At 43.2% G+C, this 27,541-nt stretch overlaps 4 protein-coding genes across 4 annotated transcripts in view; 2 read left to right on the forward strand and 2 right to left on the reverse strand.

Moving 5' to 3' along the window:
• Positions 1–1,520: 1,520 nt before the first annotated feature.
• LOC308276711 (vomeronasal type-2 receptor 116-like) lies at positions 1,521–7,719 on the reverse strand (the record flags this gene model as incomplete). The annotated part of the gene is made up of 4 exons (XM_080715537.1): positions 1,521–2,222; positions 2,475–2,545; positions 5,261–5,546; positions 7,657–7,719. Coding segments are annotated over 4 exons (1,122 nt in total), but the record flags the coding sequence as incomplete, so codon positions are not given.
• Positions 7,718–16,626, forward strand: LOC308276712 (vomeronasal type-2 receptor 116-like; the record flags this gene model as incomplete). Its single annotated transcript, XM_080715538.1, has 6 exons — positions 7,718–7,746; positions 7,843–8,134; positions 10,405–11,211; positions 12,547–12,774; positions 14,760–14,883; positions 15,722–16,626. 6 exons carry the CDS (start codon positions 7,718–7,720, stop codon positions 16,624–16,626), a joined length of 2,385 nt encoding a protein of 794 aa, XP_080571664.1.
• Positions 16,627–19,625: 2,999 nt separating this feature from the next.
• Positions 19,626–20,486, reverse strand: LOC308276713 (vomeronasal type-2 receptor 116-like; the record flags this gene model as incomplete). The annotated part of the gene is made up of 1 exon (XM_080715539.1): positions 19,626–20,486. One exon carries the CDS (start codon positions 20,484–20,486, stop codon positions 19,626–19,628), a length of 861 nt encoding a protein of 286 aa, XP_080571665.1.
• A 155-nt stretch (positions 20,487–20,641) lies between these two features.
• Positions 20,642–27,541, forward strand: part of LOC308276714 (vomeronasal type-2 receptor 116-like) — a gene marked incomplete at both ends in the record, with an annotated part of 33,100 nt that continues 26,200 nt past the window's right edge. Inside the window, one exon of the mRNA XM_080715540.1 lies at positions 20,642–20,649. Coding sequence (XP_080571666.1) covers positions 20,642–20,649 — 8 coding nt within the window. The remainder of the gene's footprint in view (positions 20,650–27,541) is intronic.

Genomic DNA, 27,541 nt, shown 5'->3' on the forward strand with positions numbered 1-27,541 from the left:
AAATAGATCTGGGAGGATAGCCTGGAGGTAGAAAGCCCCTGCGTTCTGCTCCCAGTACCATCAAAGAAAAAATGCTTGTGCACTTATGATACTTAATGTTTGGCAATCATAGTATAAATGAGTGAATAAGGTATAAAATCTCTTCATATGTATCATCTGGTCTCAATGGTTTTTGTATCCTTTATTTTTTCCAGGAAATATTAAATTTAAAACTTTAAGTTAACACTATACCATTGGGTAGCATCCATGAAATTGAGCTTTGGCATTATTATTCATAAAACTTGTCTTCCTTTCTTTGCCACTTCAAGAGCTAAATTTGATATTTTCTTACTGGAAATTTAATCTAGGATTTTTTTCATGCAACCAATATCTATTAAGTAATTCATAATGTGTTAGGGATGTTATGGCATATTTTCCAGCATAATTTCTATCACTATAAAATAGAGTATATATTATCTACAGTGGGTTAATTTAATAAATGAGAAGAGATAGAACAATGACCTTTTTTCAGTACTGGGGATGGAACCCAGGGGCATTCTACCTCTGAGCTACACCCCCAGCCCTATTTTTTATTCTTTATTTTTTGAAACAGTGTCTCACTGAGTTGCAAAGGGTCTCACTAAGTAGCTGAGGCTGTCCATGAGCCTCAATGTTCTGTTTAAGCTTTTCAAATGATAGGATCACAATGGTGTGCCACCATGCCTGGCTACAATAATGTTTTTACAAAACTAAAATAAAAAAGTAAAAGTAGCCATGTGTGGTGGTGCATGCTTGTAATCCCAGCATTTGGGAGGTGGAGACCAGAGGATTGAGGTTCGTGGACAGCCTCAGCTACTTAGTGAGGCCCTCCTCAATTTAGTGAGACCCTGTTTTAAAATAAAGAATACAAAATAGGGCAGGGAGTTTAGCTCAGAGGTTGAATGCACCTGGGTTTCATCTCCAACCCACCAAAAAAAAAAAAAAAAGTAAAAATGAGACAGAGCTTGTGGTACAGCAGTATAGCTCAGAGGTAGAGTGCCCTTGGATTCAATTTCCAATAACAAAATAGAAGAATAGAAGAGAAGGAGGAAGAAGAGAAGGAGGAAGAGAAGGAGTAGTAGGAGGAGAACATAATATACAAATTCAAAATTGGGATGAATTTTTGTCTCTATCTTTAAAAATGAGAGGTAGATTTATTAGATATATCCTCAGAATGCCTATTTCTCTTAGACCTATGCCTGTCCTTCCAATCTTTCAAAGAGTTCTTATCAGGTCTTATGAGAAAGACATAGCACTTGGGGGCAAAGATGCAGCCCAGGAGCCAGGTGTGGTGGTGCATGCTTGTAATCCCAGCATTCGGGAGGCTGAGAATGGAGGATTGTGGTTCGTGGACAGCCTCAGCTACTTAGTGACGCCCTCCTCAACTTAATGAAACCCTGTTTCAAAATAAAGAATAAAACATAAGGCAGGATGTGTAGGTCAGAGGTTGAATGCCCATGGGTTCCATTTCCAGACCCGCAAAAAAAAAAAAAAAAAAAAAAGATGCAGCCCAGCAGCCCCGCACTGGAGGCCAAGATGGAGAAGACCTCCACGGCCACCATGGCCTTCCCCTTGCTGCTGTGGTAGACAGGGAGGAAGGTGACCCAGACACTGCAGAACAGCAGCGTGCTGAAGGTCAGGAACTTGGCTTCGTTGAAGGTGTCAGGCAGGTTCCTGGCCAGGAAAGCCACCGTGAAGCTCCCCAGAGCCAGGGAGCCCAGGTATCCCAGGACACAGTAGAAGGCGGTGACTGAGCCCTTGTTGCACACGATGAAGATGTGGCCGTGTTCAGAGTGTGCATCAGTGTCAATAAAGGGAGGAGAGGTTTCTAGCCAGATTACACAGAGCATCACCTGGATCAGGGAGCAGATGGGGATGATGAAATTAGGAGCCCCTGACACCAGGAGCTGTCTCATCCTCCTCCCAGGACCAGTGGCCTTGAAGGCCAGAACCACGGTGACAGTTTTGGCCAAGACAGTGGAAACAGCCCCAGTGAACCCGACTCCAAAGGTAATCTGCTGGAGGATGCAGGTGGCCATGTTGGGACGGCCAATGAAGAGCAAGGAGCAGAGGAAACAGAAGACGAGGGAGATGAGCAGGACGTAGCTGAGAGTGCGGTTGTTGGCCTTGACGATGGCAGAGTCTCTGTGCTTCACAAAGACCTCAAGAGCCGGGGCTGGTGGCTCACTCTTGTAATCCACGTGCTTGGGAGTTGGAGACAGGATGATCACGCAGGTTCAAAGCCAGCTGTACTGGCTTAAAAGACCCAGTTTCCAATAAAAAGTATAACATAGGTCTGGATGTGCAGCCCGGAGGTAGCAGGGCTTCCAGGATCCCCAGTACCACCAAAAAAAGAAAATAGACCTCAAGAACCCCAGCTGTGAGCACAGAGAAGCCAGAGCAGCACAGCCCAGAGCCGTCCCCAAGGGTTCCTCATAAGCCAGCAAGGCCATCACCTTGGGGAGGCAGCAGCTCCTCTCAGTGTTTGGGTACTTGTGTGGGTGGCACTGGGTGCACTGCTCTGCATCTGGAGGGGAAACGTCAGCAGTTCATAGTTAATGATTTGTCATTTTATGCGAAGTCAAAGGCAGTGGTCATCTCTGCCATGTCACTGTGAGGATAGACTGCCTGTGATGTCCCAGAAGAAGCACACAGCCAGCTGGGTCATGTTTGACTGAAGAATGCTTCCAGCTGCACAGAAGATCCACCTTCCATGAGACCTTCAGCACGTGGTGGGTCTTGTAGGCTCCTCTGTGGCTCAGTGATGTCCTCAGGTTCCTTTTCTACCAACACCTGATTGTTTCTTGTGATAAGGTGCTCCCTATGGCCATGCTGATAATACTGACTTAAGGTAATAAGCGTTCCTTAAGCCTGTTCAAACCCAGAAAATAAATTACCTATATCTTATAGCACCTGCTATGTTTTAACATACTCTAATTTCAACTATTTTTAGTTGAAGGAGGGGGAAAAACTTTCTAAAGCACATGATGTACTTAAACATATCGATATCAACCACTAAGCCAAGCATGGGAGGGAAGGTTGGGGAGGGAATGGGATGGGGATTGGATGGGGGCTGAGGGGTGACATGTTCATGTATGTCTACACAAGTTTATTTTTAATCCCATTATGATGTATAAATACAGTGCACCCATAAAAAAGAAAATTAAAAGAATAAATTTTGTTGTAGAAATAGGCAGTAATTTGCCTACTCCCACCTCAAATTGTTCATTTAACTGTTACGGTAAGACTCATACAACAATATAAGATTCTGAAGTAATTCAGAGAGATTCTCTATCAGGTTTTTTTTCTTTTTTGTGGTACTCAGGATGGAATCCAGAGGCATTCTACCTCCAAGTGACACCCTAGGCCCTAATTTTTATTCTTTATTTTGAAACAGGGTCTCACTGAGTTGCAAAGGGCCTCACTAAGTAGCTGAGGCTGTCTGTGAACCATGATCCTTCTGTTCCAGCCTCCTAAATACAAGCATGAGCCACCACACCTGGCTAGGTTTTCTTTCTTGATATTCGGTTCATAAAATAAACAGGCACTTTCAGCTTGTGTTTTACAAACATGCATGGCACTCACAAGTTTGTGCATATGTCTAATGGGTCCCAAGCCCTGTGTTTATTTCACTTTTTTCACGTGCTTCTTTAGTGTTTCAAATCTAGCACAAATTGGGAAGTTATCATTTTGTTAACTGGTATGTAACCTGAAGTTAACTCTTCTGCAAGTGATTGAAATAAAATAATTACTACTGCTTTGATCATGGGAATTTAAGCCAAATATTTGTTCTCTATGATTCAAAAAATGGCACTGGTAGCTGGGTGTGTTGGTGCATGCTAGTAATTCCAGCATTTGGGAGGCTGAGACTGGAGGATCGTGGTTTGTGGACAGCCTCAACTACTTAGAGAGCGCCCTCTGCAACTTACTAAGACCCTGTCACAAAATAAAGAATAAAAAAAAAGGGCAGGGTGTGTAGTTCAGAGGTTTAATGTGTTCCATCCTCATATCTGCAAAGAAAAAAATGACATTGGTTTTAATTAATATTCCATCGTTTTGTGTTTGACAATAAATTATTTTTTCATTTTATTTTTTCACGGTCTTAGGTATGGAACCCAGGGGCATTCTACCTCTGAGCTTCACCCCCAGCCCTATTTTTTTATTCTTTATTTTAAAACAAAGCCTTACTGAGTTGCAAAGGGCCTCACTAAGTAGCTGAGGCTGTCTTTGAACTGTGATCATTCTGTCTCAGCCTCCCAATTGCTGGGATTATAAGTGTTCGCCACCATGCCCAGCTTACTTTTTTATTTTAGAAATAATGACCTTTCTAGGGTTTACTTAAAGCATTTGAAGTAAACATTTAAAAAAACACTTTTAAGTTGGACGTGGTGCTGGATAGGACTGAAGCTTCCCAAATGCTGGGATTACAAGCACCATGCCCCGCTCAAGCCTCCTTCTTAGCAAACCACAAAGCCCACCTCTTCCAGGAGGATCCTGCAGCCCTGGGAGCAACGCTGGGCACAGGGTCCAAGCACCTTCCCTGAGTAGCACAGGAAACTTCAGCTGCTGACCTCTGCACGTTTTTGGTCAAGCTACCACGTGATGGAATTTTGCTTCTGGGCATTTTGTTGACTCCTACACCACCTAATTTTTGAAATATCTTGTTTTCTTGGTTTACTTTTATTGGTGTGTAATTATACATCATAGTGAGATTCAAAGTGATCCCTACATACTTGCAAAAATCACTGGGTGTGCTTCCTCCTTACACACCCAGCCCCAGTGCCCTTCCTCCTCCTATACATGTCAGAGAGGTTGGTGGTGAATCCTTCAATGGACAGAGCATCAAGTGGTCTGTTTCCTTCTGTCCTCCTCTTGCCCTTCCCCTCGCCTTCCCCAATCCCTTCCCCTACTCTCCTGATCTCTCTCCTCAATCAGCTGAAGTCCCTTTTCTCTCTATCTCTCATATAACATAGGAAGCCTATGTCCTTTGTCTTTATTAGATGGGCCAGTCTCACTTAGCAAATGTACTCTAGTTCCATCTATTTGTCTGCAAACAAACTAAGCATTCTTCTTTATGGCTGAGTAACATTCCACTGTTTGCGTATACCACTGGATAAACATGGGTGTACATAATTCTCTGTAGGATTCTAATTTCAGTTCTCCTGCTCACCCTGTCCTGTCCCTCAGGGCAGTGGACTGACAACAAGTCTAAACTTCTGGGCTCTCAGCAACTCAGGGCTACTGTGATTCCAAGAGCCCTGCTGGACCATGATGAAATCATGGTGGGCATTGAGAAGCCAAGACACAAACATGTTTTCCAAAGTGTTTTCATCAGGATGGAGGTGACAGGTGCAGAGCCCTGGGCAATGGGTCCCCGAGCTCCTGGATGGGACAGCAGCAGAGCCATGAAATGACAGGGCGCCGGAGCTGCTGTGACCACAGCCAGACGGCTCAGGTCTCAGCTCCATGACTTTCTTGATGCCCCCTTTTTTTCTCCCTGTGTCTCTGCTGGGAAGCCCGTCTGCACACTTTGCACAAGTTTAGGACATCCGGCAACAGGGTGCCGCCATTGTGCCTGCACAGACAACACCTGGGTCCTGTTCCTTATCTGAGAAGCTCAGCCTGAATGCTAGACTGTCTCTGTGTTGGGTGGAGCCTGAGATGTTCTTCTCTCTCTTTCTCTTTTTTCTGCTCCTGCAGCGCTTGTACACATCCTGGGATGATGATTACATTTTCTGTGCCACTGACATGAAGCCAAATATCCAGAAAGAAGGAGACGTAGTGCTGGGAGCCTTCTTCTTCCTTTACTACACCAATATGGAGTTGCCCATGGTCCTGCAATCTTTTTTAGTGAAATCAGAGGGCACAAAATCTCTTATGTAAGTTTCCCTCTGTACCCAAGTGTTATACATGGCCATGGCTGTGAGATATTCTGTGTGTTTAATCTCTGCTTTTTAAGCACTGGGGATGGCCCCGGGGGCATTCTGCTTCTGAGATACATCCTCAGACTTTTTTTATTTTATGTGGTTTTATTTATATATCTTGTGGTATTGGGGATGAAAGCCAAGGTCTATCTATCCCTGTCTCTACCTGTCAAGTGTCTATTCCTCTTTGAGCCTGCATAGCAATGATAGAAATGCAGAGCAATACATTTAGAGGTTCTCTTCCATCCTCATAATCTACAACCATGTGGTTTGCTCTCAGCAGGCAGGAGAGTAGGTAACACATTTTCCTGCTCCTTCAACCTGATCTACATGATCCAGCAGTGTGGGTTTTGAATGCACATGTCTGGTGGGACCTGCCTTGCCTGGTGGCAGAAGCTCCTTATGGGGACGCACAGGTGTCTGAGCCTCTGTGACCCTGCTCTTGGTGTCAGACCCACAAAGCCCTTAGGAAGCCCCTTGGTTTTCCTCGGCATTGCCATGGTCTGGCAAGTTGGTCTGGCACAGCGTTTCCACAGATCGTGTCCAGCCTTAATGGGCCACAGTGCCCTGCATATTTCTGCAGAAAGTGCATCAGATCTGGACTCTATGCAAGAGGTCTGCCTGAGTCTTTAATGATTGATTTACCATACCGACACACACAGATTGTCAGTATGGGGCTGAAACAGGGAGCACAACTCTATTGAGCTACATCCCAGGCACTTTTTGTATGTATGTATGTATGTATGTATGTATGTATGTATTGTAGTACCAGGTTGGAACCCAGGGCATTCTACCTCCCAGCTAAATCCCCAGCTCTATTTTTATTCTCTATCTTGAAACAGGGTCTCACTGAGCTGCAAAGGGCCTCACTAAGTAGCTGAGGCTATCCATGAACTGTGATCCTCCTGTCTCAGCCACTGAATGCTGGCATTACAAGTGTGTTCCGACACACCAAAAATAAAGCCTCAGAAACTTAGAGAAGCTGTTTTGAAAAACAGAATGAAATAAAAAGGGCTGAGGTGTTGCTCACAGGTAGAATGTCCCTGGGATTGATCTCCAGTGCCCCAGGAAAAATAAAATAAATAAAAAAGTTGGGGGTGTAGCTCAGAGGTAGCGTGGCCTTGGGTTCATTTAAAACACACACACACAACCATGAAAAAAATCTTTTAATGTATTCTTTCAGAAACATAAGACTTTGACAGCTAGCTCTAAAATTAAAAAACTTCACTTTTGGTACATTTAGTTACAAAAATATCTGAGAAGGGGCAGCGGAGAGAGGAGGAAGGATCAAGGGGCATTCTCTACAGAAAAAGAAAGTGGAGGAACACAAAGTGAACATATTGAAACCTATGAAAATAAATTAGGGGTACTGAATAAAAAGTTCACGTTGGAAGGAAAATGTGAAGGCTGGCCGTCTCTCATAACTGTCAGTGGACTATAGTAGTAAGTGCCCCCTACAAGCACAAGCTGCTCAGAATCCCTCTGGGAGCCCTGGAGAAAGGGGAAACTGCTCCCTCCGTAGGCTTTGGTCAGCAGGCAGGGCAGAGGCTGACTAAGGATTCCTGAACACAGGGAGAACCAGTACTGCTATGTCTTGGCAGGTTTGTCTGAGCTGGCCTCTTGGCTCATGGCTGTAATCTCAGCACTTGGAAGATAAGAAAGGAGAGTAGTGGGTTCAAGGTCAGTCTCAGCAACTTAGTAAAACTCTCAGTACCCTGAGAAACCCATTTAAGAAACATATGTGGAGAGGGTGTGGCTCCAAGGTCACCAGAGCCATGGTGACAGGCTTGGGCACCTCTGGAGAGTATCCTGGGTCTATCCTGATGGTGCAGATGCTGCTCAGGACTCACCCCTGAGCCTCCTGACCTCATCTTCTCCCTGAAGTGACTCCTCTGTCCAGGTGGTTTTGGAAGAACTACCAACATGTGCTGGCCTTCTACTTCACCATCGAGGAGATCAACAGGGACCCCCACCTGCTCCCCAACCTGACCGTGGGATTCCAGCTCTACAACACCTTCCCTGGTGAACGCAGAACCCTGGAGAACACTCTGATGTGGCTGTTGGGAGGCAACAAGGTTCTCCCTAACTACCAGTGCAAGACCAAGCACAGTCCTATTGCTGCCATCACAGGGACCTCGCCAGCATTTTCTGCTGAGATTGAAACCCTGTTGGAGCTCTACAAAACCCCTCAGGTAAGTGGGCCAAGAATTCTGTGGAAAATGTGCAGATTTCCCCTAGTGCTTGTCCCTAATGTGTGATCAAGACAAAGTGGAATTTGAGTGTCTATCAGTCATGAGGGTTCAGGTGATCAGGTCTCAGTGAACTTCCAAACGTTTGAGAATATCAGCAGTGTGAGGAGAAAGATGAAGGAGTTTGGATATTAAGCATCTAACTGAGCAGCTCAGGGAGCTCACTTGTAATCCTAGCATTTGGGAGAGAGGTGGACTACAGGTTAGAAACCAGAATCAGAAATATGAGACCCTAGGCAACTCAGTGAGACCCTTTTACCAAATGAAAAACACAGCATTGTTGGGACCATAGTACAGAGGTAGAATGCCCCTGAGCTAAATTCCCTATACAAAAAAAAAAGTTTCAACAACATATTCATCTCCCACTCACTGGGAACATTGACTCCTGACAGCTTACAGCTGTGGGCCTCCTAGGAGATGTCCACAGCATAGAGACTGCCCACAGGACATGACCACTTCAGAGGCCTCCAGGAACCAGTGACTGTCAGGTGTAGGAAGAGCAGCCCCTGGGCATCTGGCTAGCATCTGGCCAATGATGAGGTCCAGTATGGCCTCAGGGATCCCAAGGAGAGCTGAGGCTCAGAGACACCCATCCTAGAGGCTTACCCACAGCCTCTGCCCGGCTGGCCTCACTCATGTCCATCCAAACAGATCTTTGAGAGCCCACCCAGTGACATTCCCCCTAAAGCATATGATTGGGAATTCACTGTTAGAGCACCCAGCCAGCTGGAGAAGTGGGATATGGCTGCATGAGGGGGTCCTGGGGTGTTGTCTAGGGAACTGTATCTGTCCCTGTTCATCCCTGTCCAACTCACTGCTTTCCCCTGCCATGAGCTGTGAGCTCTGTCCCTCTGCCATGTCTTGCCACCAACGTCTCTGCCTTGGAGACATCTGACCATGGATAGAAGAACGGAAACTCCTGAACTTTTAAGTCTGTGAGCCAAATAAACTTTTCCTCATCTCAGCTGAGCTCGTCTGGTACTTTGGTCAGAGCAATGAAAGAGGTGAGAAATCAGACCTTCCCACACCATTGCTTCTTTGCAGGAAGCTCTGCAAACACTTCTAACAGTCAGGATGGTGTCACTGCCAAACACAGGCAGTAGCTTAGCAGCATTGTGTTCAGGGAAGAAATAGGTTTTAGAGAATCAGAGAGGGTAAATGGAAGTAATGCTTAAAATGAACTAAGTCCTTGTGTTCATAAACGAAGTCCAGACTACCAGGAGGTCAGTGTAGTAGAGGACACTTCACCACCAGTGTGCACAGGCAGCATGGGTCGTTGGTGCTGGCTCTGCTCCACAGGGGTGAATACAACCTGCTACCTCCATGCTGCACCGCGTCAGACCTCCTTATTCCCAGGCAGGAGGTGGAAGCAGTTGTCAATCTCACCTTTCCATATTCTTGCCTTTTTAATTTTGATACTGGGCATCAAAACCAGGGGCACTCTCCCTCTAAGTTACACCCCAGACCTATTTTATTTATATTTTGAAACCGGGCCTCACTAAGTTGCCACGGATGGCCTGGAACCTGCGATCCTCCTTTCTCAGTCAACAAACTCCTGGGGTTACAGATGTGTGCCAGCATGCCTGGATCCCCTTTACTTTCTAAAGGTAAGGACACTCAGAAAAACAGTGTTATGTGTGCCCATAAAGGGAGAACAGGGTGATCTCTATAGGTCTTACCCTCCACCAAAAAGGTTTTTATTTGTTGCATTCTCTCTCTGTCTCTCCCCCTCTCTGTCACTATCTCTCTCTCTCTGATATGAACCCAGGAACCTATTCTTACAAGCTATAGAACCTGCCTTTTTTTGTGGTACTGGGGATGGAACTCAGGGGCAGTATACCTCCAAGATATATCCCCAGCCCTATTTTTATTCTTTAACTGAAACAGGGTCTCACTGAGTTGCAAAGGGCCTCACTAAATAGCTGATGCTTGCCACAAACCTGGATCCTCCTGTCTTAGCCTCCCAAGTACTGGGATTATAAGCATCCACCACCCTGAGTTCATTTTTTAAAACATGGCCTTGCTAAGTTGCTCATGCTGGCTTCTAACCTGTGATCCTCCCTCCTGAGCCTCCCAGCACAGAGATCACGGATGTGTGCCACTGCACCCGGCTGAATTGTGCATTCTTGTACAGAGTATTTGCATTCCTTTCTCTAGAGAGAAAACCCAGACTCCCTAAAAACTCAGAATCTTATTTTTGTTTGCTTATTCAGGTCACATATGGACCTTTTGATCCCATGCTAAGTGACAAAGACCAGTTCCCCTCACTCTACCAGATGGCCCCTGAGGACAACTCTCTGGTCCATGCAATGGTCTCATTGCTGCTGCATTTTGGCTGGACGTGGGTGGCCATCTTAATATCTGATGATCTGAAAGGAGAACGGTTCCTTCGGGATCTGAATGTGGAAATGGTGAAGAAAGAGATCTGTGTGGCCTTAACAGAAAGGCTCCCTGCCTATAAGACAATGAATCTACCAAGTGTCCTCACTGCCCTGAACAGGATCAGCCTTTCATCTGCAAATGTGCATATACTCTATGGTGAAGTAGGGAGTCTCTTCATAGTCGACCATATGGTAGATTACTTCCTAACCACGGGGAAGGTGTGGATCATGGGAGACAAGTGGGATATCGCTGCATTGGAGATGATGCAAATGTTGCATTCCTTCCATGGAAGCTTCTTGTTAGTACAACACAAGCGGGAAATCCCTGGCTTCCAACACTTTCTCAAGAATGTCGACCCTTCCCAGTACCCAGAGGATTTTTACTTCAGTAAATATTGGATTCTACATTTTAACTGCTCACCTGCTGGGTCATGGTGTGGGAAAATCGGAGAGTGTGAACCTAATGCCTCCTTAGAGTCTAGGCCACGATCTGTGGACCTGATGATGTTATCTGACTCCAGCTATTTCCTCTATAATGCTGTGTATGCCGTGGCCCACGTTCTCCATGAGGTGCTTGTGGAGAGAATAGCACAGGGATCTCCAGAGGATGCAGAGCAGCCCAGGCCCCCTCCATGGCAGGTAAGTCTTCTCCAGGAGCAGGCCAGGGCTAAGCACCTGCTGGCACTTGCGGGTACCATCATGAGGTGCATCTGGACTGTGTTCTCATCTCTAGATCATCAGGATCTGGCAAGAAGGAACATGGGCACCTTCACACTGGCTCTAGGTGTAGCTGGAACTGTTATCCATGTGGGGAAAATTCTTCTTCTGGGAGCTTCCATCTCAGACTATTTAATTAGAAAACAGACCCAGAAAAGCATTTTCTATTGCAGGATGAAATGCTATCATATATGCGAACAAAACTCGTATATGACAGAGAGATTAAAAATTGCTCCAATCTGCACTTTTCTCAGATTGATTCCAATGCCAGAAAGCATGGATGGCATGCCCATGTCTGAATCTGGGTATGATAAAGTGGACTCAACCCATTGAGGCTCTATTACTCTTACTCTATATCTCTATTATATATAAGATATGACTCTGGGAAATGAATTGTTTTTAAGCCTCCATTGCTCCCTCCTTCTCTTTATTCTTCCTTATAATTTTGGAAATGGGGATACCCCTATTCTTTTAAAACATTTAAATGTCTTTACATTTTTACTTTAATTTTGAAACATGGTTTCAAAAGTTTCTGAGATCCTCATTCAGAGGCTGACATGGGCCTTGAACCTGTGATCTTCCTGTTTGAATCTCCAAGTACTTGGTGACAGGAGTTTGCCATTGCATCCAGAGACTCACAGATTAGCACACTCCATTCAAAACCTCCTTAAAATTGAGAGTTATTTTTTAGTTGGGGACACCAATAGCTCCCTTCCCTGTCACAAGACAATAGCCTGCTCATTAAGAAGGTACAGCAGCAGAGACAAAGGAGCCCATGTTCTGCCTCCCTTAAACCTTCATTGAGATAAAACTGATAAGCACAATAAATTGCACATATTTAATCTTCTGTTTTGATGAGGTCTGATGTGCACACACCAGGCTGCCCTCCCCAGGATGCAGGCTCTGAAAAGCCCTACCACTGTTGTGTGTGGCCTTACTAAGTACAAGGATTGGCTTCCAAGCTGCTCCAAATAGACTTTGCTGGTCAGGGTTGTGCCAGAGCCTCCGCCAACGCCACCCTCTTGGCCCATCCTAGAATCCCTGGACTCCATGGCTCCACCACTGTGCCCATGGGAGAACTCTTCCCCTCCCTTGAGCCCACGAGAAGGTGACCTTCAAAACAAACTGATCTGAGCCCTTGCCCCAGGAGGTAATCTGAGCCTAGGGAGGTGGGAAGAAGGACTGCCTAGGAATTAAAGGATTTCCACCTTCCATCTGTATGCATGCCTCATTGCCAAATCAATGCCTCTCTTCCAGCTCCATCCACTCCTGAAGAAACTCCAGTTTACCAACAGTGCTGGGCAGCTCATATCCTTAGACAAGAGAGGAAACCATGGGATCACATATGATATCCAGAACACTGTGAATTTCCCAGGTGGCCTTGGGTTGCTGGTTAAAGTAGGGGAGTTTTCCTCTGGAAGTCCACTCCATCAAGGTTTGGTCATCAATGAAGAGATCACAGAGTGGCCTATTGGCTTCACACAGGTATGATGCTGTTTCCTCATTAGAAAAAACAGAGAGGAACATAAATAGAGTGCTGGGTGGGTGTGGTGGAACACGTCTGTAATCCTAGTAACTTGGGTTGCTGAGACAGGAGGATTGCAGGTTCGAGGACATCCTGAACAAGTAGTGAGACCCTCATCTACCTAGAAAGACTCTGTTTCAGGAATAAAAATAACAGTGAACATAAACATAAAAATAAAATAGGGCTAGGGGTATAGCTCAGAGGTAGAATGCCCCTGGGTTCAATTACTAGCACCACAGTAAATAAATGAATTGAAAAATAAATGAATTAATGAACAAACCAACTGGTTCTTGAAGGGTGAGGGGTGCAGCTCATGGGTGGATCCCTTGCCTTCATACTCAAGACCCTGGGTTCAATCCCAACGACTGCAAATGTAACTAAGTAAAAAGAGTCCTTAGATGAGGCCATGAGGCTGAATGTGAGCCCTCTAGCTCAGCACCAAGTTCACCAATTGTGCCCTGATTTTGTATGATGAGATTTTTGCCTGGGCAAAATCTGAGCTAAAATCCATAAAAAGAGCAAGTTTGAAGAAGTTGTTTTTGAAGGTTTTGGTACAAAGTTTCGTGCTTGGAGTAATAAAATTAAAGAAAGTTAACAAATAGTAGAAATGACAGTACAGATGCATAAATACCAAATATATCTGTCCATATGATCTGAGAATCTTTATCCTATCTGGTGAGAATCCTTGATATTTGTTGCTGTATAGTACAATCACAAGTGGGTCATGGATTAGGACACTGTTCCCCTACTGGGAGGTATTCTTTACATTGTTTTTGGTACTTTCAATGCCATTCACTCCTCAAACGTTTTTCCTTTCCGCATGTTTTCTACTTCTTATTTTATTGTGGTACTGGGGATTGGACCAGGGGCATTCTATCACTGAGATAAATCTTGAGCCCCTTTTAGAAAAATTTTGAAAACAGTATCTTGCTAAGTTGCAGAGACTACCCTTGAACTTGCCGTCCTCCTGTGTCAGCCCCCCAAGTACTGAAATTACAGGCATGTGCCACCCCACCTAGCTCTACAAAGCACCTTAATTCACTAAGATGAGTTCATGGCCTCCTTCCACAACGGGACATTCCCAGGCTATTTTAATACTTTTATCAGTGAATTTCAATTATGCATCACAGTGAGATTCAGTGTGATACAAGTGTACATGCACACAGCCCAGGTGTATACGCTTCAGCATCCTAGCACCCTCTCTCCTCCTCTACTTACAAGCTCCTGAAATTGGTAGTAATCCCTTCATTTATCCCCATAGTATTATTTGAACTGTTTCTCTCTTCTATCCTCTTCTTTCTCCTCCCTATATTCTCTCCCCAGTCCGCTTCTGCTATTCTACTGCAGTTTATTTGTATAACAATACATTTTCTACACATAATTATATTCTCACTATATACATAATTCTCGAGAATTATATTCTCATTTGTATCTGAGGCCTCACTTTGCCTCAGAGGCCCACAATATGTGGTGTGTCACACACTCTCTGAGTTTCAAAGTAGGTATGAAGTGGAGATAGATAAATGATAGATAGATAGATAGATAGATAGAGAGGAGTCCAAAAATCCCCTTCAAAGATGCAACCCTAAAGTATTCTCAGGTGTACCAGTTGACAGAACCACACAGAATTTCATCCAGAAAGGAGTTGGGTGATGAGGTTACATAAGAAGAGAGAGAAGCCTGGGTGAGTGGCTGGTGATGTCTGAACCCAAAGTGATCCTGCACCATGGTGATATGTGGTGATCACTTGAGATGGAGAGACGGCAGCTCAGCTTAGGAGCCCAGAATCAGGTGTCCACGAAGGATCCCATGGTGACCTTTGGTGTTATGAGAGATGACCTTCTCTTCCAGGCCAAAGTTCTTTCTCATTTGGAGAGAGATTCTGACTTACTGTTAAAGTAGATAATAACGCAGCACACTCTAACCATTACCTTGTTTCCCTCAGACTCCTCAGTCTGTGTGCAGCCAGAGCTGTGGCCCAGGATTCAGGAGAATCCCCCAGGAAGGAAGACCAGTCTGCTGTTTTACTTGTGTTCCATGCCCAGAGGGACACATTTCCAATAAAACAGGTAACAGTTCACAGCCACCCTACAGTAATTTTGTATGTCATAGTTTCTCAGGGATAGGAACCAAAAACATTGGCAGTGGGCCACAGAGGCCACTGTTCACCATCCAGCATCCTGTGTACAGAAGCCTGCTTTGGTCACTGTCTGCCCACTTATGTCCTCTGTGGCCCAGCACAGCTCAGCCTATGAGGTCAGCTGTGGTGGACAGTCCAGTATGCTTTGTTATCCTCCAGTGCTGCCCCAAAGTCTCCTGGGACCTCATGGTGGTCCAGGCTAAAATCACCCATGGAATGCAAGATGAGCCATCCTCAAGGTACCTGTGGGTCCCTTGAAGGTGCAACACCAATAGAAAGACTGGGGCTCTTCATAAGCAGGAGATACACACAGAGCAAGTGAGCACAAATTGTCATGGGAGGGTTTTAGTACAGTGAACCATGTTAAACACCATGCAAGTCCTGAGGACACATTCTTTACACCAGACCCTGACTTTTGTAATATTATTATATGGTAGGGAAAAAGATCCAGTTACCATGTAAGGCATGAGCTGAACACGGTGCCTCATGCCTGTCATCCTAGAACTTGGGAGGCTGAGACAGGAGGACTGCATTTTGAGGCCAGCCTCAGCAACTTAACTTAAGCCAACTAGACCCACAGTGCACTCAGTGTCCCTGGCAGATGGGTTCAGTATTCTCCAGCTCAGAGATGGCACAGCCTGCCCAGGGGCTTCATTTGCATGTCACAGGCAGTCTTTCCTCACAGTGACATATCAGATGTGACAGTGGACTTTATGTGGTAAAGTGGATTAATCAGTAAATATGAAATGCTGATGTTTCCCCTCCAGATGCAGAGCAGTGCACCCAGTGCCCCCTGCATGAGTACCCAAACACTGAGAGGAGCCGCTGCCTCCCCAAGGTGGTGGCCTTCCTGGCTTATGAGGAGCCCTTGGGGACGGCTCTGGCCTGTGCTGCTCTGGGCTTCTCTGCGCTCACAGCTGGGGTTCTTGGGGTCTTTGTGAAGCACAGAGACTCTGCCATCGTCAAGGCCAACAACCGTGCTCTCAGCTATATCCTACTCGTCTCCCTCGCCTTCTGTTTCCTCTGCTCCTTGCTCTTCATTGGCCACCCCAACATGGCCACCTGCATCCTCCAGCAGATTACCTTTGGAGTCGGGTTCACTGTGGCTGTTTCCACTGTCTTGGCCAAAACTGTCACGGTGGTTCTGGCCTTCAAGGCCACGGGTCCTGGGAGGAGGATGAGGCAGCTCCTGGTGTCAGGGGCACCTAATTTCATCATCCCCATCTGCTCCCTGATCCAAGTGGTGCTCTGTGCAACCTGGCTGGGAACCTCTCCTCCCTTTATTGACACTGATGCACACTCTGAACACGGCCATATCTTCATCGTGTGCAACAAGGGCTCAGTCACCGCCTTCTACTGTGTCCTGGGATACCTGGGCTCCCTGGCCCTGGGGAGCTTCACTATGGCTTTCCTGGCCAGGAACCTGCCTGACACCTTCAACGAAGCCAAGTTCCTGACCTTCAGCTCACTGCTGTTCTGCAGTGTCTGGGTCACCTTCCTCCCTGTCTACCACAGCAGCAAGGGGAAGGCCATGGTGGCCGTGGAGGTCTTCTCCATCTTGGCCTCCAGTGCGGGGCTGCTGGGCTGCATCTTTGCCCCCAAGTGCTACGTTATTCTCATAAGACCTGATAAGAACTCTCTGCAAGGTCTGAAGAATAAAAGAAGTTCCTAGAGATATAGGTATTCTGAGGGTTTACCTCTTAAATCTCTTTATTATTTTTAGTGATGGAAAAATGACACTCCAATTACAATTTTTTGGTTATTATATAAGAAAAACAACTTTCTTATTTATTGGCAGGAATCTTCTGTTTTGAAAAATTATTTTATCAGTGCTTTACAATTAGACAGCATCTTGAGTCCCATGCAAATATACCTGCACAAAGCCCTGGGTTTGTTTCCCTAGGCTTCCAGTCCATACCACCTCTGCCCTCCCCAGGTGAGTTGGTAATGTTGGTAGTAACACCTTCACCTATCACTACAGTTTCATTAGAACTCTTTCCTTCTTCAATGATCCCACTTTCCCTCCCTCACTCTGTCCTTGCACCTTTCCACACCTCTACAGCTGTTTCTCTATCAGCTTTATAAATGTGTGCCCTCACTACAGTTTTCTTATTCAATACTATGCTATATGTGAAGGTGCTGCTACCAATTTATCTCACTATATGAGTTGGGAGGTGTGGGGATTGTGGGACGTGCTGAGGGAAACCCACCCCATGCTCTGGGCATGGATGTTTGAACCTCATTGAACCTCACTATGATGTATAAATGCACTGCACTTATAAAAGATCTTTTTTTTTTTTTTGGTGGTACTGGTGATGGAACCCTTCTCAGGCTATACACCTAGACTTATTTTATATTTTTTTAAAATTTGGAAACAGGGTCTCTTAAGCCAGCGAGGCTGGCTTTGAACCTGCATGAATCTCTTGTCTCTGCCTCCCAAGCATGTGGATTACAAGCTTGTGTCACCACGCCCAGCAAGATCTTGTTTTAAAAACAGGAAATATTGCCGGGCGTGGTGGCAGCCCTTGTAATCCCTGTGCTTGGGAGGCAGAGACAGGTTCGAAACCAGCCTCACTGGTTTAAGAAACCCTGTTTCCAAATAAAAAAAATATAAAAATAGGTCTTGGAGTGTAGCTCAGAGGGAGAAGGGCTTCCAGGAACCCAGTACCACCCACCCCCCCCAAAACCCATTAAATATTGTAGAGATACAAAATAGAGTTTTCTTCAGCCCTAAAGAAGAACAGAATTGTCATTTTTAGGAAAATAGAATAAGAGACCATAATTTAAAGCAAAATAACTCAAACTCAGAGAGGCAAGTGTCATAGGTTTCCCCTCTTATGTGGAAACTACAGGAAAAACTACAGAAATAAAAGTGGAGGTGATGTCATGAGACTGGAAGAATGACCATTCTGATAGAAGAAGGGAGGGGAAGAGGTAGAGGGTATTGGAGAGTGAAACTTAACTCACTGTGGTTTTATATATGTGTGAATATGTCACAATGGAACCCACCCTACTGTATAATTCCGATGTACTAAGAAATAAATGAAGGTCAGCCTGGCATGATGGTACATTCCTAGAATTGTAGTACTGGGGAGGCTGAGATAGAATGGTCACAGGTTCTGGGCCAGCCTTGCCACCTCAGAAAGACCTTCAGCAACATAGCTGAACTGGTTTCAAAGACACCTACACACACACACACACACACACACACACACACACACACACACAAACAAAACAAAGGAGGGTTGGGGTTGTAGCCTGGAGGTAGAATGCCCCTGAGTTCAATACCCAGTAAAACTAAAAGCCCTAAGAGAACAAGAAGTTCTGCCTGGCACGTCTTAAAAGCTGTAGAGATAGCAGGATCCTTGTGCTCTCCTCTGAGAGATTAAATACTGTTACATTGGCTGTGATTAGGGTCTGTTTCTTCTTTTCCCTCCATGATCCATCCTTGACATGCAAGATGCAAGTTATAACCGGTGCCTCTGCTTTTCTCTTTTTCTCTGTGACCTGGCCTTGATATCCAGGATGTAAGCTCAACATGTTACTTCAAAGTGCCACCACTTAATGGGCAATGGATACAGCAGAGGTAGAAAAAATATATTTCCACTTAACAAGGACACTGACTAGCAACAAGATAATACCACCTGCCTAAAGTGAGTTGCTAGCCCTGCTGTCTTGGTAACACTGATAAGAACACACCAATGGGAAACTCTGACTTAAAGGCTGTACAATTCACAATTGTGAATTATGGAACGTTGGAACCAAACTATGGAACAAGCCAAGATGTCTATCAACAGCTGAATGGATGACAAAACTATGGAATATATACACAATGGAATTTTAATGTACCATAAGGAACAAAATTATGTCATTTGCAGGAAAATGGATGGAACTCGATGGATGGAACTGGAGAACATGATGCTAAGTGAGATTAGTCAGTCACAAAAAATAAGAAATTGGATGCTCTCTCTATTATGTGTAAGCTAGGGAGAAAAAGGGTCATGATGGGAATTCTAGGCGAAGAAGGAGAAACCATAGATGATCAAATAACTTGATCCAACTGAGGGGAATGGGGCGGAAGGAAAATTCCCTAATGTACATGATGTACATTCACAGACATATCAAAGTCAATCACTAAGCCAAACATGAGAAGGAGGCAGGTGAGAGGGAATGTGGTGGGAATTTGTTAAGGGTTAAATGGATGATGTGTGCATGTATGCTTCTACCATCTTGTGCTCCATTAAAATGTATGACTACAATGCACCAATAAAAATAAAAAAGACCCTCAAAAAAAAAAAAAAAGAAACAAATTTGGTGGTGTGGCTCAGAGGTAGAATGCCCCTGGATTCAATGCCTAGTAACAAAGTAGAAGAAAGGAAGTGGAGAAGGAGGAGGAAGAAGCTGACAAGTAGTAGTAGTAGTAGTAGTAGTAGTAGTAGTAGTAGGAGATCATAATATAGAAATTCATAACTGGAGAGGACTTTTGTCTCTATCTTTAAAAATGGGAGGTAGATTTAATAAATAAATCCTCAGAATGCCTATTTCTTTTAGAACTACTCCTGTCTTTCAGCCCTTTCAGAGAGTTCTCATCAGGTCTTAGGAGAATTATGTAGCACTTGGAAGACAAACAATAATTAAACTCAAAATCAGGATAGCTATTGATCTCAACCTTTAAAAATGAGAGGGAGATTTATGAGAGAAGACTTCAGAATGTCTATTTCTCCAAGAACTTTTGTCCTTCAGACCTTTCAGAGGATTTTTATCATGTCTTATGAGAATGATGTAGCACTTGGGGGCAAAGATGCAGCCCAGCAGCCCCGCACTGGAGGCCAAGATGGAGAAGACCTCCACGGCCACCATGGCCTTCCCCTTGCTTCTGTGGTAGACAGGGAGGAAGGTGACCCAGACACTGCAGAACAGCAGTGAGCTGAAGGTCAGAAACTTGGCTTGGTTGAAGGTGTCAGGCAGGTTCCTGGCCAGGAAAGCCACCGTGAAGCTCCCCAGGGCCAGGGAGCACAGATATCCCAGGACACAGTAGAAGGCGGTGACTGAGCCCTTGTTGCACACGATGAAGATGTGGCCATGTTCAGAGTATGCATCAGTGTCAATGAAGGGAGGAGAGGTTCCCAGCCAGATGGCACAGAGCATCACTTGGATCAGGGAGCAGATGGGGATGATGAAATTAGGTGCCCCTGACACCAGGAGCTGCCTCATCCTCCTCCCAGGACCAGTGGCCTTGAAGGCCAGAACCACCGTGACAGTTTTGGCCAAGACAGTGGAAACAGCCACAGTGAACCCGACTCCAAAGGTAATCTGCTGGAGGATGCAGGTGGCCATGTTGGGGTGGCCAATGAAGAGCAAGGAGCAGAGGAAGCAGAAGGTGAGGGAGACGAGCAGGACATAGCTGAGAGCACGGTTGTTGACCTTGACGATGGCAGAGTGTCTGTGCTTCACAAAGACCCCAAGAACCCCAGCTCTGAGCACAGAGAAGCCAGAGCAGTATAGGCCAGAGCCATCCCCATGGGTCCACATAAGTCAAGAAGACCATCACCTTGGGAAGCAGTGGCTCTGCACAATGTTTGGGTACTCATATAGGGGGCACTGGGTACACTGCTCTATCTGAGGGGCAGTTTATAGTTAATGATTGGTCTTCTTCTGCTAGGTTAAAGGCTGTGGGCACCTCTGCAATGTCGTTGTGAGGACAGACTGCCTGTGATGTCCCAGAGAAACACAGAGCCAACAGGGTCATGTTTGAACTGGAGAATGCTTCCAGCTACACAGAAGACACACCTGTCATGAGGCCTTCAGTGTGTGGTGCATCTTGATGGTCCCTCTGTGGCTCAGTGAGGTCATCACATCCCTTCTATATCACCCCTTGATTCTTTCTCCTAATAAGCTGCTCTCTATGGCCATGCTTATAATGCTGACTATGGTAATCAGCGTTCCTTAAGCCCATTCAAATCCAGAAAATAAATTACCTATATCTTACAGCACCTGCTATGTTTTTTTTTTCTTTTAAATTTTTTTATTGGTGCATTGTATTCATACAACATATTGGGGTAAAAAACTTGTGTGTACAAACATGTACTCATCGCTGATTTAACCCCTACCCAATTCCCACCGCATTCCCTCCCTCCCTTGCTTGGCTTAGTGATTGACTTTGATATGTTTAAGTGTCTTAGAGATTTTCCTCTCCCCCCTCCTTTCTCCTCCTTTAGGTTGTCTTGTTTGCTCCTCTATAGGATTTCCTCTTTAATGAGTTCCTCCTATGACCCATTTCTCTGTAACTCTCACATATTAGGGAAATCATCTGATTTCTTATTTTTTGTGACTGACTAATCTCACTTAGCATAATGTCCTCCAGTTCCATCCATTTCCCTGAAAATAATGTAATTGAGTTTTTTGATGGCTGAGTAAAATTCCATTGTGTACATATCCCACAGTTTTGTAATCTATTCATCTGTTGATGGACATCTTGCCTGGTTTTATAGTTTGGCTATGTTGAATTGTGCAGCTATGAACATAGATACACATGCATTAGTTTGGTAGTTTGGTTTCTTTTCTTTTGGGTAGATACCCAGGAGTGGTATTGCTGGATCAAATGTTAGATTTGTTTCCATTCTTCTGAGGATTCTCCATACTGTTTTCCAAAGTGGTTGCACTAATTTGCAATCCCACCAACAATGTCTTAGAGTTCCCACTTCTCCACATCCTTGCCAGCATCTTTGTGTTTTGTTGTTTGTGTTTTGAATGATTGCCATTCTAGTTGGAGTTAGGTGAAATCTCAGGGTAGTTTTGATTTGCATCTCTCTGATTGCCAGTGATGTTGAGCATTTTTTCATGCATTTATTGGCCATTTGAATTTCTTCTTTTGTGAAGTGTCTATTTAGTTCATTTGCCCATTTTGTTATTGGATGCTTTGTTTTCTTAGTGTTGAGTTTCTTGAGTTCTCTGTATATTCTAGATATTAGTCCTCTATCGGAGGGGTAGGTGGCAAAAATCTTCTCCCATTCTGTTGGCTCTCGATTGAGGTTCGTGATAGTTTCCTTTGCTGAACAGAAGCTCTTCAGTTTCATGCAATCCCAGCTATTGATTCTCCTTTTAATTTGCTGTGCCTTTGGGGTCTTGTTGAGGAAATGTTTATCTGTGCCTATGTGTTGTAGTGTTGGACCTATGCCCTCTTCAAGGAGCTTCAAGGTCTCTGGTTTAATTTCCAAGTCTTTGATCCATCGTGAGTTGACTTTTGTACAGGGTGAAAAAGTGGGATTAATATCAATTTTCTGCATATGGTTAACCAGTTTTGCCAACACCATTTGTTGAAGAGGCTATCTTTTTTCCAGGGTATGTTTTTGGCCCCCTTGTGAAAAATCAATTGGGTTTTGTATCCAGATACTTTGCTGAATTTGTTGATTAGTTCTATAAGCCTTTTGGTTGAGTTTGTTGGGTTTTCTAAATATAGTATCATGTCATCTGCAATAGTGAAAGCTTGAGTTCTTCTTTTCCTATTTGTAGTCTTTTGATTTCCTTTTCTTGCCTTATTGCTCTGGCTAGAGTCTCTAGTACTATATTGAAGAGAAGTGGTGATAGTGGACATCCTTGTCTCGTTCCAGTTTTTAGGGGGAATTCTTGAAGTTTTTCCCCATTTAATATGATGCTGGCAGTGGGCTTATTGTAGATTGCCTTAATAATGTTGAGATATGTTCCTTCTATTCCAATTCTCTGCAGTGTTTTTTTTTTTTATCATAAATGGATGTTGAATTTTATCAAATGCTTTTTCAGTGTCTATTGAGATGATCATGTGATTTTTGTCTTTGATTCTGTTTATATAGCGAATTACATGGATTGATTTTTGTATATTGAACCAGCCTTGCATCCCTGGGATGAACCCTATCTGGTCATGGTGTATGATTTTTTGATGTGGTTTTGAATGCGTGTTGCTAGTATTTTGTTTAATAGTTTTGCATCCAAGTTCATCAGAGATATAGGCCTGTAGTTTTCCTTCCTTGAACTGTCTTTATTTGGTTTTGGTATTAGTGTGATGTTGGCTTCATAGAATGTATTTGGGAGAGTCCCGGTTTTTTCTGTTTCCTGAAATAGTTTGAGTAGTATTGGAGTTAGCTCTTCTATAAAGGTTTTATAGAATTCACTTGGGAAACCATCTGGTCCTGGGCTTTTCGTTGATGGTAAGCTCTTTATTTCTGTTTCAATCCCTTTGATTGTTATTGGTTGGTTTAAGGGTTCTATATCTCCTTGACTCAGTTTAGGAAGGTTGTATTTATCTAGGAAGTTGTCGATTTCCTCCAGATTTTCCATTTTGTTGGAGTATAGTTTTTCTTTTTTTTTTTTTTTTTTTTTTTTTTTTTTTTTTTTTTTTTTTTAACTTGCAGAGAATGTCCTAGAGAATTTTCCTTTTCTAACACTTTATTTATTTATTTATTTATTTATTTATTTATTTATTTATTTATTTTTTTTTTTTTTTTTTTTTTTTTTTTTAATTTATTTATTTATTTTTATTGGTGCACTGTATTCATATATCACAGTGGGATACAAATTTTTGTAGACATACATGCACACATCGCCCAGTCAGCCCCCACCTGATCCCCACCCCGTTCCCTCCCCATCCCTCCTTCCCATGCTTGGCTTAGTGGTTGACATCTAGTATTATAGCAATTTATCCAAAATTAAAAATGATAATTTCACATAACAGTTTCATTTGTCTGATACCAAGCTTTTGATGACTTAAAGATAACATTTCAATATTTCTTTTTGCTTTCTTTCTTACCAGAGAATATTTCTTTTCTATTTTTTTTAGGTGAAACTATCCTATATTTATATATTTAATTTTCAGAAAAAAATCTATCCTAATATGGAATATGGACTCTAGATACCCAAAACGATCTTGAAAAAGAACAAAGCTAGAAGATATATATTTTCTGATTTCAAACCATATAAAGCTACAATAATTGAAACAGTGTAGTACTGTTCTAAAGGCAGATATATAAACCATTGGAGTTAAATAAAAGCCTAGAGCTAAATTCTTCCCTATATTGTCAAGTTATTTTTGACAAGGTTTCCATGAACATTTGGTGGTGGAAATAATAATCTTTTAACTAAATATTGTTGAAAAATAATAATTACATGGAAAAGAATAAAATTGGACCCTTACCTAATCCCATATACAAATATTAACTCAAAATAGATAAAAGACCTAAATATAAATGTTAAGACTATACACTTTTAGAAGAAAATCTGGGTCATAAAACCTCACAACATTGAAATTGGCAGTGATTTCTTGGATATGATTTCAATGGCACAGGCAACAGAAGAGTATACAAACTCCCTAAAAAAATAAAAAATATTGTATATCCAAAGACAATGTAACATTTCAATATTTCTTTTTGCTTTCTTTCTTACCAGAGAATATTTTTTTCTATTTTTTAGGTGAAAATATCATATATTTATATATTTATTTTTCAGAAAAAAATCTATCCTAATATGGAATATAGACTCTAGGTACCCAAAATGATCTTGAAAAAGAACAAAGCTAGAAGATATATATTTTCTGATTTCAAACCATATAAAGCTACAATAATTGAAACAGTGTAGTACTATTCTAAAGGCAGATATATAAACCCTTGGAGTTAAATAAAAGCCTAGAGCTAAATTCTTCCCTATATTGTCAAGTTATTTTTGACAAGGTTTCCACGAACATTTGGTGGTGGAAATGATAATCTTTTAACTAAATATTGTTAAAATAATAATTACATGGAAAAGAATAAAATTGGACCCTTACCTAATCCCATATACAAATATTAACTCAAAATAGATAATAGACCTAAATACAAATCTTAAGACTATAAACTTTTAGGAGAAAATCTGGGTCATAAAACCTCACGACATTGAAATTGACAGTGATTTCTTGGTTATGATTTCAATGACACAGGCAACAGAGGAGTATACAGACTCCCTAAAAAATAAAAAAATAAAAAAAATTGTATATCCAAAGACAATGTAAACAGAGTTAACAGTTACTAATAGAATGGGATAAAATATTTCCAATTGCTATATCTGAAGGTATATTAATATTCCAACTAGAAATCCTAAAAATTAACAACAATAAAGGCAAACAATACCATTTAGAGATAGGTAACAGACTAACATAAATAATGAATCTCCACAGATAACCAATCTTAATTGTCTGTTGGATGGAAACTCTTGTTTCTCTGGTTCTGGTGTGTGTTACCTATTTCTTCTTTGTAGTTAATCTCTTTGAGTATTTTCTGTAGCGCTGGTTTTGAAGACATAAATTCCTTCAGTTTCTGTTTGTCATGGAAGCTTCTTATTTTTCCATCTAATTTGATAGAAAGTTTAGCTGGGTAGGAAATTTTTGGCTGGAAGTTGTTTTCTTTCAAAATTGGGAATATGTTACTCCAAGCCCTTCTGGCTCTCATGACTTGGTTTGGGAAGTCTGGACTGATTCTAATTGGTTTGCCTCTGAATGTCACTTGGCCCTTTGTTTTTGTTGCCTTTAAGATTCTCTGCTTGGCTTCCACATTGGTCATTTTGACAATTATGTGGCGTGGAGATCCTCTTCTCCGATCCTGTCTAAAGGGAGTTCTATAAGTTTCCTGGACCTTTGTATCAACCTCTTGCTCTATGTCTGGAAAATTTTCTGCTATTACTTCTTTGAAGAGATTGTTGATCCCTTTGGTTTCACTTTCTTTTCCCTCCTCTATTCCAATTATTCTTAGGTTAGCTCTCTTAAAATGGGCCCATATTTCTTCAATATCAGATTCCTGCTGTTGGATATTTTTTTCTAGATTAGAAACTATGAGTTCATTTTTGGATTGCTCATCTTCTAAGAGTGAGATTCTGTTCTCCATGTGTTCTAATCGGTTGTTTGTGCTTTGAATTGAGGCCTTTACTTCATTAATTGCATCCTTTATCTCTTTTTGGCTCTCTCTGAGTTCTTTTCGAAGCACCTCTATTATTTCTACAGTTATTTTCCTGATTTGATCTTCTAGAAATCTCTGATTTTCTGTTTTATCGGGTTCTGATGTTGTGGGGTTGTGGGCATTCATTGCTCCAGTATTATTCCTCTTTCCCATGATTTTGGAAGTTTGTGCCTTCTCTGGGTTCTTCCCTTGGGTCACTATGACTTCCCTTAAGGTGTTCTGGATCTCGAGTCAGTAGTATCTCGGACCCCACTACTCCTTTACTGGGTTTTATCACAGAGTCTTCGACCCAGAGAGTCGATAGAGGCTGCTTTAGACTGTGGGGGGTGCCAGGTTGCACGTTCTCCTATGGTGTGATATCTCTGCCACCGCCCCTCCCCCACTGGGTCAAGTCCCAGGGAGTACAGTACTGGGACTTCTCGTCTGGGGCCCGCAATTTGACTCACTGTTCTTGAGTACGCAGATGTAGCTGTACTGGCCTCGCTGAATTCGCCTCTGCTGCCGCCGGTAGCAATATGGCGCCGCTGCTACGCCCTCGGCTATGGGGCTGGCGTTTTTCTTCTTGATTTTGATTTCTACTCTGAATCCCTGCAGCGTGTGCTGAGCTCGGCCACTGGGAGCTTTAGATGCTCTCTGCGCGGAGAAATCCCGCCTAGCTGTTCCGCAGTGGCTCACCTCGGCTTGCTGTAGCCGTCCTGTGAATTCGCCGGTTCCTCCAGCAGTATGGCGCTGCTGCCGCGTCTGCCGCGTCCTCGGGCGCGAGGCCGGTGTATCTCCTCTGTGGCTCTGTTCTCAGTCCGCTTTCTCTCTGGAGCCTGGTGATTTTTTGTTTCACTGGTGATGGTGTTTTCTGGCTATGAAAGGCGCTGATTTTGTGGTAATGGAGGTTTGTTGTTAGCGGGGCTCTTAAGCCCCGCTTTTCTCGGTCGCCATCTTCCCGGAAGTCTATTTTCGGAGTATAGTTTTTCAAAGTAGTTTCTGATAATCCTCTGGATTTCTACACTGTCAGTAGTAATGTCTCCTTTTTCATCTCTTATCTTCATAATTTGGGTTGATTCTCTCTTTTTTTTAGTTAGGTTGGCTAGTGGTTTATCAATCTTGTTAATTTTTTCAAGAAACCAGCTTTTGGTTTTGTTGATTATCTGTACTGTTTTTTTATTCTCTATTTTGTAAATTTCTGCTCTAATTTTAATAATTTCCTGTCTTCTGCTGGCTTTGGGGTTTGATTGTTCCTGCTTTGAAAGGACTTTGAGGTGTGTCGTTAGGCTATTTATTTGAAGATTTTCTGTTTTTCTTATGTGAGTACTCAGTGCTATAAATTTTCCTCTTAATACTGCCTTCAAAGTGTCCCAGAGATTTTGATATGTTGTATCTTTATTTTCATTTGTTTCTAGAAACTTCTTGATTTCACCTCTTACATCTTCTATGACCCATTCTTCATTCAGAAGTGTGGTGTTCAGTCTCCACATGTTTATGTTGTTTCTCTGGGTCTTCTTATAGTTGATTTCTAGTTTCATTCCATTATTGTCTGAAATGACACAGGGAAGTATGTAACATTTTTTGAATTTGCTAGTGCTCCTTTGTGTCCCAGGATGTGATCTATTTGGAGAAGTTTCCGTGAGCAGCTAAGAA

The sequence above is a fragment of the Muscardinus avellanarius genome (genome assembly GCF_963383645.1).
Source record: "Muscardinus avellanarius genome assembly, chromosome: 18".
Lineage (NCBI taxonomy): Eukaryota > Metazoa > Chordata > Mammalia > Rodentia > Gliridae > Muscardinus > Muscardinus avellanarius.